Below are 17,615 nucleotides of genomic sequence, written 5' to 3'. Positions count from 1 at the left end.
AAATCCGCTTCCCTGGGAATGTTTTTATTCTAGTTCATGGCTGTATTTCCTGTACCTCGTGTCTGGCAAATTGTTGGAACATAGTAAGATTTGTGGGAGGGAAGGAGAAAGCGGAAAGTAAAAAATGTGGAAAGTTGTCTGCAAGCTTGGAGAACTTAAAGGTAGAGCAGTTCAAAATGATGACCCAAATATGTAAACTCCATAATAAAACTAGAATAAAGGTTATTATAAATGTAGTCTTCTAATAGAGGACAGGTTTTAGAAAAGTTATCTGATTTAATATCATAGTCACCAGGGATCTTTGTAGCTTTGGAGAAAAGGAAGAATGTTAGTACTTATGAACTCATTGCTGAAATTTGTGAGGAAGAGAGGAGAGGCTTCATAAGGACAGTAGGTAGAAGGGGCAAGAATAGAAAAGACATTTACATAGACAGCATAGATTTTAATACAGGATTACCTCAGACAGATTTCAACAGGAATTCTTCCATGCTCCCATTGTGGTCTTTGTATCTTTATCTACTATAGAAGTTACTAGACTTAACACTTGTTCAATTTTTTTCACTAGACTGTAAACCACTTTTAATTTATATCTTCCTAGCACTTAACAAAGTGCTTTGCACATAGTATGCTCAGTAAATATGTGTTGAATGAAATACTTATTGAATGAGAAAGTATTAGGAGATAGCTAGGAAATTATGATGTAGGAGCCAAGTTCTTGTCAGTTGACTGAAAGGTGGGGAAAGAAGAAAGCCAGGTTTCATATTCATGAAGGAGCAAGTTAGATGTTTTCAAGGTTAATATTCAGGATAAAGGGAAATTTGTTCTCAAAATTGGAGAGAAAAGACAAAGGAAAGGCTAGTGGAGGGATTGTACATAGGGATGAAGTGAGAAGATGTTGAATTAATTATAAGACTAAGAAAGCAGATGGAAATAATGATTAAAGACCTTAATAGTAATCATCAATGGGAAAACATAAGACTGAATAGTTTGACTGCAAAATGAGAATCAGCACAAATTATTGAGGACAGGGGAAGGTGCAAAGAAGGCTTTAAAAGGCTGATATTAATTTGTGAAGAATATTGTGAAACAAATTTAGCTCAGAACTCCATTTGAAGTATATATGTGATTGTTGGACTTAAACAAATAGTTTTGTTTTTGGTTTTTGTCCTGCGCTCTTGTTAGTGACAGTCTGGGATAAGAAGGCTGATAAAAATCTAAATCTGTACACTTCGCTCTCACACAGTAAGCTTTATGGGAGATGGTAGCTGTGGGTGGAAAGAAGAGTTTTTGAGTTAGTGGAGCAGATCTCTGTAAATTTCTCTCTTTTGGGTATGCTATGATATTCTGTTAAGATAGAATTTGCCATGAAAGGCATAGCTCCCAATGGACTCAATAAGATTTCACTACATTATTCTTGTAATTTCAAGAGCCAGACTTCATACACTAGGCACTGGTGCATATTATAAGCATTTGGAGGTAGTGCTTATATATAAATTAAATTGCTTATGTAGTCCTTAATAAAAGTTTCATTATGAAATTTGTCAGTATACTTATACCTTTTTTAACAAATTATTTTCTTTTTGTTAATGTACATTTACATTTTATATAGGAGATACATTTAATTTTTTTTATAACCTGACACAAGAGCATTTAATTTTGTATAATTTAAGTTTTGTTTCCCCCCCTCCCCCCAACAAATTTTGTTTCTACAGTCCAGAAAAGGCTTTGAAAGACTCTTTGCAACCCTATGAAGCAGCTTATCTATCAAAATCCTTATCCCGACTCTTTGATCCTATCAACTTGGTTTTTCCCCCTGGGGGTCGTAATCCTCCTTCCTCTGATGAACTTGACAGTATCTTTAAAACTATAGCAAGGTATGTATTTTTATATAATGGCATTCCATAAAATGCTTGCCACATTTATTAGTGAATTATGATAACAGTACATTTTTAATTCATCTCAAATTATTCAGTTAAACCAAGAGTTTTGCAGTGAACGCATGCACATATAGTATGTACTTAAGATTTCAAATAATAAAAGCATTTAGATATGGTCTAAAAATATTCTACTCTAATTTTTCTGTATCTTGCTAAGGATGCCTAGTAAACCTAATTTTTTATACTACAGTAAATTCCTAATATTACACAAAACAAATAAAAAAATAATTTTACAAAATGAAAAACTAAAACATAAAGGTTAATGTTTTTTAACCTAAACCCAGAATGTGCTTCATGGCAGAAACAGGATTATAATCCTGAATAGTCTACTCATGTTTGCTATTTTAAGCTTCTAAGTAAATGTGACAGCTGCTAAAACTCTAAAAAAGGAAAGTACCATAACAGAGGTGCTACCTGAATGCTTACAGACAATAATTGTATTGTTATCTTTAGACATTTACAGTAATGGTTATTTAGATTAATTTGCAGTTGAGCCTATCTCAGTCCCTGTCATAGCTCACAAGTTGTTATAATAGTAGGTCTGTGCATTTATAGATGGACATTGTGGAATAAAAATAATTGGACAATATAGGGTCAAGGTGTAGAACATTCTAGATTCCTTTAGATTACATATTTGCAAATGCTATTCTGAGGTATGGTAGAGTAAGGCTAAAAAGCCAAGGATATAATATACATGAGTATATCTATAAAATGTCTAAATTGTCGGGCAACTTGGTCCTAAATATCTCCACAGTTAATCTTTACTTTATGAAGTCCTGACTAGATTTTTAATCCTACATGACATGTTAGTATGACAGTGATAAAAGCTGCCATAGATTCAAAACAGCCTAGATTCTATTCATTCGATTTGACCAGATTATATAAATGTTAAAGAGACATATCTCCCTTTGCCCATTCCTGCATGAAGGTTGAGAATACTATAAATAAATATAATCTGGACCTTGAAGAAACATAGGTATGCCAGTATTTAATATTACTTAAAGTAGAACATTAATGAAATAGTGTCTCAATACTATATGAAAGGGCATTTTTGTGACATACAGTGTATGTGCTACTGCTGTTTTACACCCTTTCATCTTCAAAAAGAGAATGCTGAACACGAAGATTTTTTCTGCTACTTGAGAGACAATAATTACTTTCCTTGTTTTCCATCTGTGAGTTTTCATGCAGTTTTTAACACCTAGTATTCTTTCCATGGTTTTTATAAAATAACTTTTTTTGGCAGGCACATGAAGTCTTCCAGTTAAACCAGTGTTAAATTTGAAAGTAAACATGACAAAGAAATGTTTTTGTTAAGAATCAAATTTCTGAAATTTTGAATTATAACCTTAAACATTTGGTGTATTATAAAAGCTACTTTATACAAAATGACATGAATTTGTCTAATTTCTACAGAAACTGAGTAGCTTTATGTATCATGTGTAATTTATATTTTTAACCTGGATCTCTCCAGGTTCTTCATTTTCATTCAAGAGCTGTCATTTCCTTGCAGATGTCTGTGATATGCAATGTCTTTAGTTGTACTTAGTATTAAAAAGAGTCCTACTTTAAAAATCTATATACAATTTATTGTCTTAATCTTAACCTGGACCTACATATGATGTGCTCTTATTAATGAGAATTTGGTCATTAACAAAAGCCTTCTCAAAGCACTTTCTCCTAATGCTGAATTTAGGGGGGAAAGTGAAACAATGCAACCAGTTCTTGGAAACAATCAGTGAAATCTATAAAAAGAATCACCACATTGCTTATTGGATTTAGATTTATGTATGTTGTTCTTTACTTGGTTGATAATCTATGTTGCTAATAATTCTCTTTTCTCAGTGAACTAAATGTGGCAGCTATTGATGCAAACCTCACTTCAGCAGTGTCAAAAAATGTGGCAAAGACTATCCAGTTATATGGTGTAAAATCTGAGCAGCTCGTAAGTGATTTCCCTTATCTGTAAGCCTTCATGATATTTGTTTAAAATTAACTAATTATAAAATACTTTACTAACTATAAATATTGAGTTGCTTAAATATTAATTTACTGGCATTTTTACTCTAAAACTGTTATATCTTTTAATAACAAATGGCCCTCTGACTCATTATTAACATATTTTCAGAATGCAGGGGGGTATTATATAAGACTTTAAAAAAAAAAACATGTCCCAAATCATGGACTAATTATATATTTTTAAATATAATTGTCTATGATTGAGGTTCTCCTCTCTTGTGATCACTCATTCCAGATATTGTTCATGCACTGTTACCAAGTATGGAAATTGCCTTAAACTGTTAAAAAATGATTAGAAGAAGTGAAGTGCTTAAAATTGTAATAGAAAAATATGGATTTACTTTATACGGTTCTAAACCTAAAGCACTCATGCATGAAAAGTTAACCCTAACATTATTCTGGTTTGAAACAACTGTTGACATGCATTAATAATAATATGTGGGGGAAGCAGATGTGGCTCAAGTGATAGTGCTTCTGCCTACCATATGGGAGGACCCGGGTTTGATCCCTGGAACCCCCTGGTGAAAAAGAAGAGAAAGCGTGCCTACATAGCGAGCCAGTGCCCACGTGGTGAGTCCAGTGCCTGTGCAGCAAGCTGAGTGCCTGCATGAGTGCCCTCGTGGCAAGCTGGATGCCCACACGGTGAGCCAAGTGCCCATACAAGTGCCCACATGATGAGCCAAGTGCCTGCGCGGTGAGCCAGTGCCTGTACAAGTGAGCCATGCAGCATGATGATGATGCAACAAAAGAGACGAGGGGGACAGTCAAGGTGAAATGCAGCAGAAACCAAGAACTAAGGTGGTGCAGCTGACAGGGAACCTCTCTCCACATCAGAGGTCCCCAGGATCAAATCCCAGTGAATCCTAGAGGAGAAAAAATGAGAAGAGAAGACAAAAAGGAAAATAGATACAGAAGATCACACAGCAAATGGACACAGATGGCAAATTCAGCAAAAACAGCAGAGCAGGGGAAGTAGAAGGGGGAAACATAAATAAATCTTATAAAAAAATAATATCTGAGGAGCAGATGTGGCTCAAGTGGTTGAGTGCCTGCTTCCCGCATTGTAGGTCCCTGGTTCTGTCCCAGGTGCCTCCTAAAAACAAACAAGCAAACAAACAGAAAACCCAACTTAAGAGAGCTGATGTCGCTCAGCGGTTGAATGCCACCTTCCCACATACGAGGTCCTAAAATCATTCCCCAGCCCCAGTATCATTAAAAATAATAATATCTATATAACTGAATCTTAATTTTAACTCCTTACATTAATATTTTAACATCAAGTACCCATATTTAACTAGTATGTACATGTGCTAAATGAAATCCAAGCAAAAGAAAATTAGGCTTCAGTGTATTTTTACTGTTGTTGATGTACTTGTTTTAGAGAATGTACCAAAATCTAGGTATCTCCACTTTCTTTATTGAGGTAGTGAAGCACATTTTCAATTTACCCTCTCTGACTGCTCCCAATTGAAACAAAACAAATGAAATAATCCAACTTTGTCTATATCCAGATAGTCCCAGTTGGTTCTGGAATAATTTTTAGGAAAGCTTGGTAACAAATTGAACTGAAAGAATTTGTACAAAAATGACCCTTGGCGGTAATGGTTATTTTATGATGCTTCCTACTTTCCGTTCCAGTGGATAGCCAGATTTTATTTGCTAATATGGTGGTATTTATCTGTTTAATTATTCTTGCAGTTTTGACATAATTTAGAAGCATTTTTAAAATTTTTGTTTCTTGAAAACTGGCCATACAGAGACTGTGGAAACTCTTTGTAGGTAATTAGATGACTAATTTTTCTCTCAAGCTTTGCTTATAGATGCTTTGTTATAGTGTTCATTGCTTTACATGGTTTACGCTATAAGTAAAATTCAGTATTATGTCCAATAGAGTTTAGTATAATTATAGAAAATGGCAGGGAAAAATCCTAATGAAATGGTCCCACCTGAGGATGATAGTATAAGGAAGAGCCAGCCTATGTATAGAAAGTACATGAAAATGGTACATTATAACTTCAGTTTAGGTAATAGTTATAAAAGGCCTTGACAAAAATATATCAACAAGCATTTGATTGAATTAGTACTGGTTGTTAAAATGGTCTGTGGCCCTAAGTTAGGCAGGCTACCTACTTTTATACAGTGTTATACAGTGCTAAAGGTTTGCGGAGAACTATTGATAGAATTTTTTTTTAAATAGATTTTTTACCTGAAATGTTTTCTTTTTTTTAAAGAAGGATTTTACTTTTCAATTTTCATATTAGCATGTAAATTAAGCTTAGCATAAAAGAAGATTTCAAAGCACATCATATGCTATGTTTTAAAAATAAATTATTGAGGGAAGCGGACTTGGCCCAATGGATAGGGCATCTGCCTACGACATGGGAGGTCCGTGGTTCAAACCCCGGGCCTCCTTGGCCCGTGTGGAGCTGGCCCATGCGCAGTGCTGATGTGCACAAGGAGTGCCATGCCATGCAGGGGTGTCCCCCGCATAGGGGAGCCCCCCATGCCCAAGGAGTGCGCCCTGTAAGGAGAGCCGCCCAGCGCGAAAGAAAGAGCAGCCTGCCCAGGAATGGCGCCGCACACATGGAGAGCTGACACAGCAAAGATGACGCAACAAAAAGAAACACAGATTCCCTGTGCCTCTGATAAGGATAGAAGCGGTCACAGAAGAACACAGCAAATGGACACAGAGAGCAGAGAACTGGGCAGGGGGAGAAATAAATTTAAAAATCTTTAATAAATAAATAAATTATTGACTATTGACTTAAGTAACACTTTAGTGTTAATGCTTATTTCTTTGACTGTTAATGAAGCTCTTTCTGCTATTCGTCTGTTTTTAAATTTGACCTATTTGTTTTCTTTGTTCTTTGTATGTTCTTTTAGTATAGTTTCATTGAGAACATTTAAAAGAAAATAGCTAAATATCAAAGTCTTTAGTGAAAGAACTCAAAACAGACTTTAAACATCTAACACTCCATCTGTAAATAGAAATTTTGGCTTGAGATTTTAATGATACCTAAAGCCACTAAAGATTCTTTTTATAGGTAAAAACAGTAAGCTTTCTATCCACAAGGTTAAAAGGTGACAGAAAGCCGATTATTAATGGAGTACAATTGTTCAAGCAGTGTTAGAAAAGAAAGGTAGAATTTTAAAGGCACAAAAAGGGTGGCTTGGGGAGGGGATATAGCTCAAGTGGTTGAGCGCCTGCTTCCCATGTAGGAAGTCCCGGGTTCAATCTCTGGTACCTCATAGAAACAAATAAAAAAAAAAACATGGAAAAAAACAACTGTCACTGGGGAGCAGATGTAGCTTAGTCATCAACCTCCTGCTTCCTATGTATGAGGTCCTGAGTTCAATCTCTGTTACCTCCAAAAAAATTTTTTTTAAAAAGGGATTACAAAACCTGAAATATGGAATGAGCATTTCTTCACAATCCTACATATATTTCCTAAAGATTAATTATGGGAGTTTCTTGACTGTAAGAACATTTTTAATATACTTAATTGCACCTTTAATCTACATCAGAAAAAAAGGCTCATAAAAGGATTTTTCACATTGATCCTCACTGTGGGCCATCCTTATGGTCATGTAAACTCATTGTGTATAATGGATAGCTTCCTCCACCCACTTAGAAAAATTATATATTACTTCTTTTCCACCTCATTGTTTTAGTGTCCTGGGATATAACATATAATACATTTAAACAATTATAAAAATAAACGTGAAATTGTTTTTTATCCTTGCATGTTTTATTTTTTCTAAGGCGTTTCTGTTATTAATCACCAGTGGAATGTGCCATGTAAACCTAAGCTTCTATAGGCACAAATCCCTTTTCCTGAACGTAAGTGTTACCAAAGAATCCATTTTTTAAGGGTAAGAGTTGGACCACACAAATAACTACCGTTACCAAGCACTTATGCCAAGTCATTTATATGTATACCTCTTTTTTCTTCACAACAACCTTATGAAATGGAATAATATCTGCCATTATACAATGTTGAAATCAAGGCTGAGAAAGGTTAAGTGGCATGCCCAAAATAGAGTGCTAATAGTAGAATGCCAGCAAGCATTGAAACTAGCATTCAAACCATGTTTGATTCTAGACCATGCTTAAAAAACCGTATTGTGCTCTACATACTGTTCTGTGATTTGCTTTTTCACTTGTGATATAGATACCACCATCTACTGTTTTAATGCATGTATAATATATTTTATGAATCTTAGTTTATTTAGCCTATATGTCCTTAATGCATAGTTAAATAATTTAGTAGATTCATTTAGAACTAATGGCGATTTACCAACGTATTCTTCCATGTGAGTTATAAGCAGTAGTTTACCTCCTCTAAAATGTACTTAATGTTTCAATGTAAATATCAGTTTCCTAGGTGCTCTTTTGTGAAAATGAGATCAGCATTTTTTAGACTTTCTTCATTTAAAAATTACCATTGTATGTCTTGACAGTAATTGTGAAGTTATAATTAAGTTACTAAGTAGAATACATATACACACATACATATACCTGTAAGTGTATATTTATATATATAATATTCTTGATATAAGATATTCATGATATTTTATGATTGAAGTAAACAAATTTTTTAATGATGATGTATTCATTATTTGTTACATATAGTTTTGAAATGTGGCCTTTAGAAGAAATTATTACTAGCCTTTCTTAAGGCAATTGTGAATCAATGTTTTCCTTTTCCTCTATTTGTTAAAAGGAAATGAAAGTATTAGTATATAAGGGAACTATTGCAGTACCTTTATAATTCATAGGCTCATAAATACTTTGTTATCAAAATTACAGGTGAACATACTAGCAGGTATTCCTTTTCCAAGGTGAAATATTAGGGCGTTTTCCTATAGTAAATATTATCTGATAGATTCAGGTAATGGCATGTAGATTCTTAATGTAAATGTCAAATATTATGAGCTGTGAGAAAGTAGATTGACATTTAATTAAGATGCAGACTAGGGAAACGGACTTGGCCCAGTGGTTAGGGCATTCATCTACCACATGGGAGGTCCGCGGTTCAAACCCCGGGCCTCCTTGACCCGGGTGGAGCTGGCCCATGCGCAGTGCTGATGAGCGCAAGGAGTGCCGTGCCATGCAGCGGTGTCCCGTAGGGGAGCCCCAAGCGCAAGGAGTGTGCCTGTAAGGAGGGCCGCCCAGCGCGCGAAAGAAAGAGCAGCCTGCCCAGGAATGGCGCCGCCCACACTTCCCGTGCCGCTGACGACAACAGAAGCGGACAAAGAAACAAGACAACAAGACACAGCAAAAATAGACACAGAGAACAGACAAGGGGGAGGGGGAATTAAATAAATAAATAAAATCTTTAAATTAAAAAAAAAATATGCAGACCATTTGAAATGATAATTGGAATGACATTTAAGAGAAATTTTTAACTTCAGTGTAGGTATAACCATGAAGTCACCAGTTCTAGTCAACACTAAGGTGGTTTTTAAATATAATCTTTGTAAATATTTGCTTTATTTTTTGTATAATTTCATAAGTAATTTGGAGACTTGACATTCCTATAATTAAAGAACACTTAATTATTTAATGGTGATATAGAGATATGAGTTCAGTTTTTTTAGATTTAAAGAATTATTTAGTGGAAATTTAAATGCCATCTACATGAATATTGTTCCATATCATATCATATATTAATAAGGTATGATATCAAATTCAAATAAGTGAAAGATAAAAAACATGGAAGCATTTGGAAGAGTTTTAAATTATGTGCAAATAGATGAAATATAATAATAGAATCTCTTGTACCAAATGCACATTAACTGTAATACAAATATGTCTATCCCTTTGGTTTACCTACCTTTTTGATCTTTTGGACAACCTTCTATTCTTCCCTGCCTCCATTCTTACTCTGGCCAATTATCCTGACTATTTAAGGGTCATTCTTTCCTTTAAGATACCTTTCTGACCTGCTTTCCACATTTTGTAAGAGCTTGATTTTCGAGGGACTATACCAGGTCAGTTGTAGATGAAAATGTCAGGCTTGTCTAAGATTTACTAAGCCATGTTGAAGACAGAGTGCAACATCAAATAATGGTTATTCTCATTAGGAGATATTTTCAGGAGAAAGTTAAAAATTCAGTATCAGTTTAAGTCTGTTAAAGTCTGTATTCATTATCTGTTGCCACAAGAATGCTCCATAACAGACAACAGGCAAAACCTTAGTAGCATACAGTAAACATTTATCATTCTCGCCTCTGGGATCAGAAGGGGAGCAGCTTGGTGGCTGTGCTGATTTTGACTGAGTTTGTTCATATGGCTGGCTGTCAGCTGGTGGTCTGCTCTTCTAGACTGCCTTCACCCAGACTCTGTCTTCTTCTGGTATCTATAGCAGATACCCTAGGCAGAATCTCACTTGATGGTAGAGTTACAAGAGAGAAAAGTATCCCTAATTCTGGCTCACTGAAATAACACACTCACATTGCAAAGTTACATGCACACCCACACCAGGAAGTAGAATTAATATAGACTAGAGAAGAACTTGGGCCATCAGAATGTGCCCCATAATTTTTCACTGCCATATTAGCATTTCAGTGCCATCAAGATTTATTTTTTATATTATTCACCTTTTCCATGTGTTCTCATTGAGAGAATTAGTCTGAATTACCTGGTCCATTTTTACTGGAGTTGGAAGCCAGAACATTATAAAGCTTCCACATTTTTTCAAGCATAGTAGTAATCAAGAAGAACTTTTAATCCTATCCCTGTCCCAGGGAGATATAGGAATATAATTAAATTCCTTCACATATGCTAACAACATTATACTATTTAAAAGCATACTTCTGAGCAACTTAACTTTAACTCAGATCGTTATTTTGAGGTTGTACCAATTTAGAGTGTTTTTTTAGTCCTACTGTGGTGGTTTGAAACTGTGTACCCCAGAAGAACATGTTCTTGGATTTAATCCGTTCCTATGGGTGTGGACCCATTTACATAGGACCTTTTGATGAGGCTACTTCAGTTTTTAACGTGTGACCCACCGCAATCTGAATGGATCTTAATCCTTTTGCTAAAGTCCTTTATAAGAGAATGAAATTCAGATAGAGAAAGTGAAAGCCGTGGAAGCAAGAAACTGAAAGCAACACTTTACTTGGAAGAGAAGGGAGAGACCAGCAAATACCACCATGTGCCTTGCCATGTAGCAGAGGAGCCAAGGATTGCCCTCAGCCAGCCTTCAGGAAAAAAGTGTTGCCTTGATGATGCCTTGATTTGAACTGAAAGCTAATAAATTCCCATTGTTTAAACCAAGCCATTTAATATCTCCTTCAAGCAGCCTCGGAACATAAAACACATACCTTAAGAAATGGTAACTTATTAAAAATTGCTCTTTGTGATGGGTTTCAAGAAAATCCTCTTTCTCTTAGATGATCTAATTAGCATTCTTCAGTAGCTTCAGGAAAATATTCTTAATTTTTTTCCTGTTCCATGTCCTATTGAACTGCGTTTAATTTCCCAATTAATAAAAAATTTTCTCTTCTAGCACTTGTATCTTTTCTCCTAAGGCAAGTTGTAAGTGGCTGGCATCCAGTTAGAGTAAGAATTTGTAGTATAGGAGCTCTGTGAATGGGTTTCAAGGGATCTGTGAACCACTGGAAATTATAAAACACTATGAGGAAAGCAGACTTAGCCCAATGGATATGGTGTCTGCCTACCGCATGGGAGATCCGCAGTTCAAACCCCGGACCTCCTTGACCCATGTGGAACTGGCCCATTCACAGTGCTGGTGTGCGCAAGGAGTGCCCTGCCACGCAGGGGTGTCCCCCACGTGCACGGAGTGCGCCCTGTAAGGAGAACCACCCAGTGCAAAAGAAAGTGCAGCCTGCCCAAGAATGGTGCCGCACACACAGCTGACACAAGAAGATGACACCACAAAAAGAAACACAGATTCCTGGTGCTGCTGATAAGGATAGAAGCAGTCACAGAACACACAGCGAATTGAGACAGAGAGCAGACGACTGGGGGGGGGGGCGGAGAAATAAATTTGAAAAATAAAAATAAAACACTATGATACATGAATTTTTTTCTGGGAAAATGTTACAAGAGATTTCAAAGTCTCACCCCACAAACAATACCTGAAAAATCCTCATAATTAGAAATTTAAAAATACACTTCTAAATAACCCATGCATCAAAGAGAAATTTTAAAAAATTTTTCAATTAAGGAAATACTATAGGTGAGAGGAAAAATTCATAACATTGAAAACAGAAAACCAATAGAGAAAAGTCAGTGAAACCAATAGGTTATTCTAGAATTTATAAGTGAGTTTAGTAAAATCATTGGTAAAAAGGTATACACAAATGGACTATTTACTAGCTACAAACAGAAAATGAAATTTATTTTTAAAGATACTATTTATAGTGACATCAGAAAAATAAAATTCCTAGGAATAATTATGACAAAATATATGCAACACTCTACACTAAAAACTGCAAATCATTATTTCCACTCTAAATTTTATTATTTAGTTCCTTCTGCTCACTTTGTGTTTAGTTTGCTTTCTTTTTCTAATTCCTCCAGGTGTGAGGTTAGGTCACTGATTTAAGATCTTTCCTCTTTTTTAACATGGGTATTTATAGCTGTAAATTTATCTCTGAGCAATGCCCTTGCTGCATTCCATAAATTTTAGTAAGTTGTGTTCTCATTTTCAATCATCTCAAGATATTTCCTATTTTCCCTTGTGATTTCTTCATTAACCCATTAGTTGTTTAAAAGTTTGTTGTTTAATTTCTACATATTTGTGAGTTTTCCAGTTCTGCCTCTGGCATTGATTTCTAGCTTTATTCCATTGTGGTTGGAGAAAACACTTTGTATGACTTCAATCATCTTAAATTTATTGAGACTTGTTTTGTGACCTACTATATGTTCTATCCTAGACCATGATCCTTGTACAGTTGAGAAGAATGTGTATTCTTCTGGTGATTAATGAAATGTTCTATAATGTCTGTGAGGTCCACTTGGTTTAGAGTATTGTTCAAGTCCTCTGGAGTTACAAATCAAAAATATAATTGTACTGGCATTTATATTTAACTATGATATTATCTTTATTGGACATCTTTTTTTCTTGATGTGGCTACAGTCCATTATCTAGTGATCTTTCCTGTCAACCTGGAGAACTCCTTTTAGCATTTCCTGTAGGGTCAGTCTAGTGGTGAGAAACTCCCTCAGCTTTTGTTTATCTGAGAATGTCTTAATCAGTTTCTCATTTTTGAAAAACAGTTTTGTTATATATAGAATTCTTGATTAGTAACTTTTTTTTTTAAAGATTTATTTATTTATTTAAATCCCCCCTCTCCCCCGGTTGTCTGTTCTCTGTGTCTGTTTGCTGCGTCTTGTTTCTTTGTCCGCTTCTGTTGTCGTCAGCGGCACGGGAAGTGTGGGTGGCGCCATTCCTCGGGCAGGCTGCATTTTCTTTCGTGCTGGGCGGCTCTCCTTACAGGGCGTACTCCTTGCGTGTGGGGCTCTCCTACGCGGGGACACCCCTGCGTGGCACGGCACTCCTTGCACGCATCAGCACTGCGCATGGGCCAGCTCCACACGGGTCAAGGAGGCCCGTGGTTTGAACCGCGGACCTCCCATATGGTAGACGGACGCCCTAACCACTGGGCCAAGTCCATTTCCTGATTAGTAACTTTTTGCTTTCAGCACTTTAAATATGTCATCCCACTGCTTTCTTGCCTCTATAATTTCCATTGAGAAATCAGCCTTTAATGTAATTGAAGTTTCTTTGTATATAATATGTTGCTTTGGTCTTGCAGCTTTCAAAATTCTCTCTTATCATTGGCACACAACAATTTGATTATAATGCCTTGATGTGGGTTATTTGGTTATCTTGTTTAGAGTTCATTGAGCTTTTGGGATGCGTATGTTCATGTTTTTCATTAAATAAGTAGTGTTTTCAGCCATTATTTCTTTGATATTCTTTCTGTCCTATTCCTCTCCTTCTGCAACTCCCACAAAGTGTATGTTTTGCCACTTGGTGGTGTTTGTTTTAATTTCCTAGGCTGCTCAAAGCACATACTATCCTGATTGAGGTTGGCCACACCTTAACAGAATTAACCTCATCAAAAGGTCCTACTTACAATTCCTTCACACCCATAGGACTAGATAAGATATAAGAACATATTTTTCTGGAGTACATCCAGCTTCAAAACATCACAGTATCCCACAGGTGTCTTAAAGTGTTCTCTTCATAATTTTTTTCTTTTTGTTCGTCAGACTGAATAATTCCTATTGTTCTTTCTTCTAGTTCCGTGGTTCTTCCTTCTGCCAGCTCCAGTCTGCTGTTGAACCCCTCTAGGGAATTTAAAATTTCTATTACTGTGGGTTTTGGCTCTGTTTGGTTCCTTTTCATAATTTCCATCTCGCTATTGGTATTCTCTTTATATTCATATTTCATTTTTTCTGATTTCCTTTAGTTCTTTGTCTATGTTTGCCTTTAGCTTTTCAAGTATTTAGAATTATTTTTTAAAATCTTTATGTCCAAAGTCTTGTCTTCCTCGTTGATACTTTGTAATGCTTTATTTTTTCTCCTCCTTTGAAAGAGTCATGTTTCTTTGTATATTTTCTAATCTTTTATTGCAACTGGGACATTTTGTATTTTAATGTGTTATCTCTGTAATTTATATACTCAGACATCTGTTCCTTAAGCTTATATCCAGCTAGTGTTAGGACAGATTTCCTTGTATGCCTAGAGCTGACAGAAAAATAGAAAACACCTTTCCCAGTCTTTGCAGATTGATCTGAGTGTTCTCCTTCAGAACTTAGCCTTCCGTATAGTAAGTTTAGAGTGCAGCCAAAGGCAATGGCATCGGGTATTCCCTGACCTTTTCTGCACATGAGTCATATCCTAGGCATGTGTGCGGCCCTAGGAATTCCCCCATTTGCACAGATCCAAATGGCCCCTTTTCCCTAGGAAACAGAATTTCCTCATGATCCCAGGCACTAAACTATGTCACACAGCCAGTAATCATTTATCCTAGGCTGCTATAATTTGACTCTGGAGTGTCTCACTCTGTCATTCTGTAGGAGAGCTCTGTGATCATCCTCTATATGCAGGACAAGTTCTGCGATGGCAAATCTGGGATGAATATCCTGGTTTAGTCCTTCAGACTACCACCAGACAAATTTGCACAGACATACATGTACCCAGTATGTGCATAAGGTTTGCTCGTATCATTGGAATGGTACTGTTTAAAACTACCTGCTTGATATTCCTTCTCAAGACAATTATAGTAATTTATGTCTGACACAGATATAAAATGACTAACATAATAGTACCAGATTTTGGAAATAAAATGTCTAATTTTTTAGATAATCAGTTGTCAATCAGGTAATTAACTTTTTTTTATGGTTTCACAACATAAATATTACTATTAAATTAATATATATAGATAGAACCTCACTAACTTGGAGCCCAATAATATGAAATTTAGCACTTTAAAGTGAAGGGAAGCGGACATGCTCAACTGATAGAGTGTCCACCTACCATGCAGAGAGTCCAGAATTCAATACCGAGGGCCTCCTGACCCACTTGGTGAGCTGACCCACCGTGCGCAGTGCTCCCATGCACAAGGAATACCTTGCCACACAGGGGTGCCCCTGCGTAGGGGAGCCCCATGCACAAGGAATACAACCGGCAAGGAGAGCCACCCAGCATAGAAAAAGCGCTCCCTGCCTGGGAGTGGCGCTGCACACAAGAAGAGCTGATGCAGCAAGGTGATGCAACAAAAAGGAGATGCAGGGAAACGGACTTTGGCCCAGTGGTTAGGGCGTCCGTCTACCACATGGGAGGTCCGCGGTTCAAACCCTGGGCCTCCTTGACCCGGGTGGAGCTGGCCCATGAGCAGTGCTGATGCGCACAAGGAGTGCCCTGCCACACAGGGGTGTCCCCCGCATAGGGGAGCCCCACACGCAAGGAGTGCACCTGTAAGGAGAGCCGCCCAGCGCGAAAGAAAGTGCAGCCTGCCCAGGAATGGCGCCGCCCACACTTCCCGTGCCGCTGACGACAACAGAAGCGGACAAAGAAACAAGATGGACAAAGAAACAAGACGCAGCAGAAAGACACAGAAAACAGACAACCAGGGGAGGGGAATTAAATAAATAAAAATAAATCTTTAAAAAAAAACAAAAAGGAGATGCAGTTTCCCAGTGCTGTCTGATAATACAAGCAGATGCAGAAGAACACAGAGCAAATGGACACAGAGAACAAACAACGGGGAGGGGGGGAAGGGAAGGGAGAGAAATAAATAGAAATAAATCTTTAAAAATAAAATAAAGTGAAGTTTATCTTTAGACTATAGACAGTTTATTATGAAAATTTATATTGTATGCAAGATTATAGATAGAATTACATTTGCATTTACATCTCAAAAACTGACAGTGTCTATGTATATACAAATATATATACTACCAGTTTATTTTAATTTATTTGTTAAAGTCTTCATACTAGGACGCTAGGTTTTAGTTATCCTAAATCCCTGAGAATAAAACATTTGTTTCTTTTGAAAATTCTGTAGTTTGAAACTCTATTATACCCAAATTTTCCTGATTCAAAGAGGCTTTATTATGAAGATGTTTTGTTGATTAATAAATTAGTCAAAGTATTAATTATTGGAAAATGGGAAAACCTCAGTATACCCAAGGAAGAACAGTTTTTCCTTTTTCAAAGTTTTAAAAATATGCATACTTTTGACTCTAAATGTCATTAACACAGACAATGTTTAGGTCCTGTTGACTGGTTGTGGGTAGGTGGAAATTACATCTGTTGTTTAAAGCCTGAGTGCTCTGATAAGACATAACATACAATTTCTTTAGGAGGATACCCTTTTGTCGGTTTTTTAAAATATTCAAACTTTATTTCAAATTAAAAAACTAAAATAACAGACAAAGGGCACCTCAACAAGTTACAGAAGTATTACTCCTAAAAAAGCCAGGCACTTTTATCTCCTTTACTCCTAACAACAAACTTCAGTTGTTTCTCCGTTGTTCAGAAAGAGACACAGTTGAACACAGATTAGTTAAATTACATAGTCATGGTCTTCTTTTTTTTTTTTTTTAAGATTTATTTATTTCTCTCCCCTCCCCGCCCCACGCCCCACCCCGGTTGTCTGTTCTCTGTGTCTGTTCGCTGTGTCTTCTTCTTTGTCTGCTTCTGTTGGTATCAGCGGCACAGGAATCTGTGTTTCTTTTTGTTGTGTCATCTTGCTGTGTCAGCTCTCTGTGTGGGCAGCGCCATTCCTGGGCAGGCTGCACTTTCTTTCGCGCTGGGCGGCTCTCCTTATGGAGCACACTCCTTGCATGTGGGGCTCCCCTACACGGGGACACCCCTGCGTGGCACGGCACTCCTTGCGTGCATCAGCACTGTTCATGGGCCAGCTCCACACGGGTCAAGGAGGCCCGGGGTTTGAACCATGAACCTCCTATGTGGTAGACGGACGCCCTAACCACTGGGCCAATTCCACTTCCCATGGTCTTCTTATTAATGAAGAAAATGAAGAAGAAAATGGCATTAATATAGTACTTTCTTTGCTTTTGCTACAAAAACATTACAATATTATTGTTAATTCTAGACTATAAGGTACAGAGGTATATTTTTCCCATGTATCACCATCTTCTTAACACCT

The 17,615-nt window shown here is 36.7% G+C and overlaps 1 protein-coding gene across 1 annotated transcript in view; it reads left to right on the top strand.

The window, feature by feature from the left end:
• Positions 1 to 17,615, top strand: part of COG5 (component of oligomeric golgi complex 5) — a 488,722-nt gene that overhangs the window by 394,936 nt on the left and 76,171 nt on the right. Inside the window, exons 13-14 of the mRNA XM_058296542.1 lie at positions 1,713 to 1,874; positions 3,783 to 3,882. Coding sequence (XP_058152525.1) covers positions 1,713 to 1,874; positions 3,783 to 3,882 — 262 coding nt within the window. The remainder of the gene's footprint in view (positions 1 to 1,712; positions 1,875 to 3,782; positions 3,883 to 17,615) is intronic.

The sequence above is a fragment of the Dasypus novemcinctus genome, chromosome 5 (genome assembly GCF_030445035.2).
Source record: "Dasypus novemcinctus isolate mDasNov1 chromosome 5, mDasNov1.1.hap2, whole genome shotgun sequence".
NCBI lineage: Eukaryota > Metazoa > Chordata > Mammalia > Cingulata > Dasypodidae > Dasypus > Dasypus novemcinctus.
The sequence above is the reverse complement of the archived record's forward strand: the minus strand, read 5'-3'. Positions and strand labels throughout refer to the sequence as shown.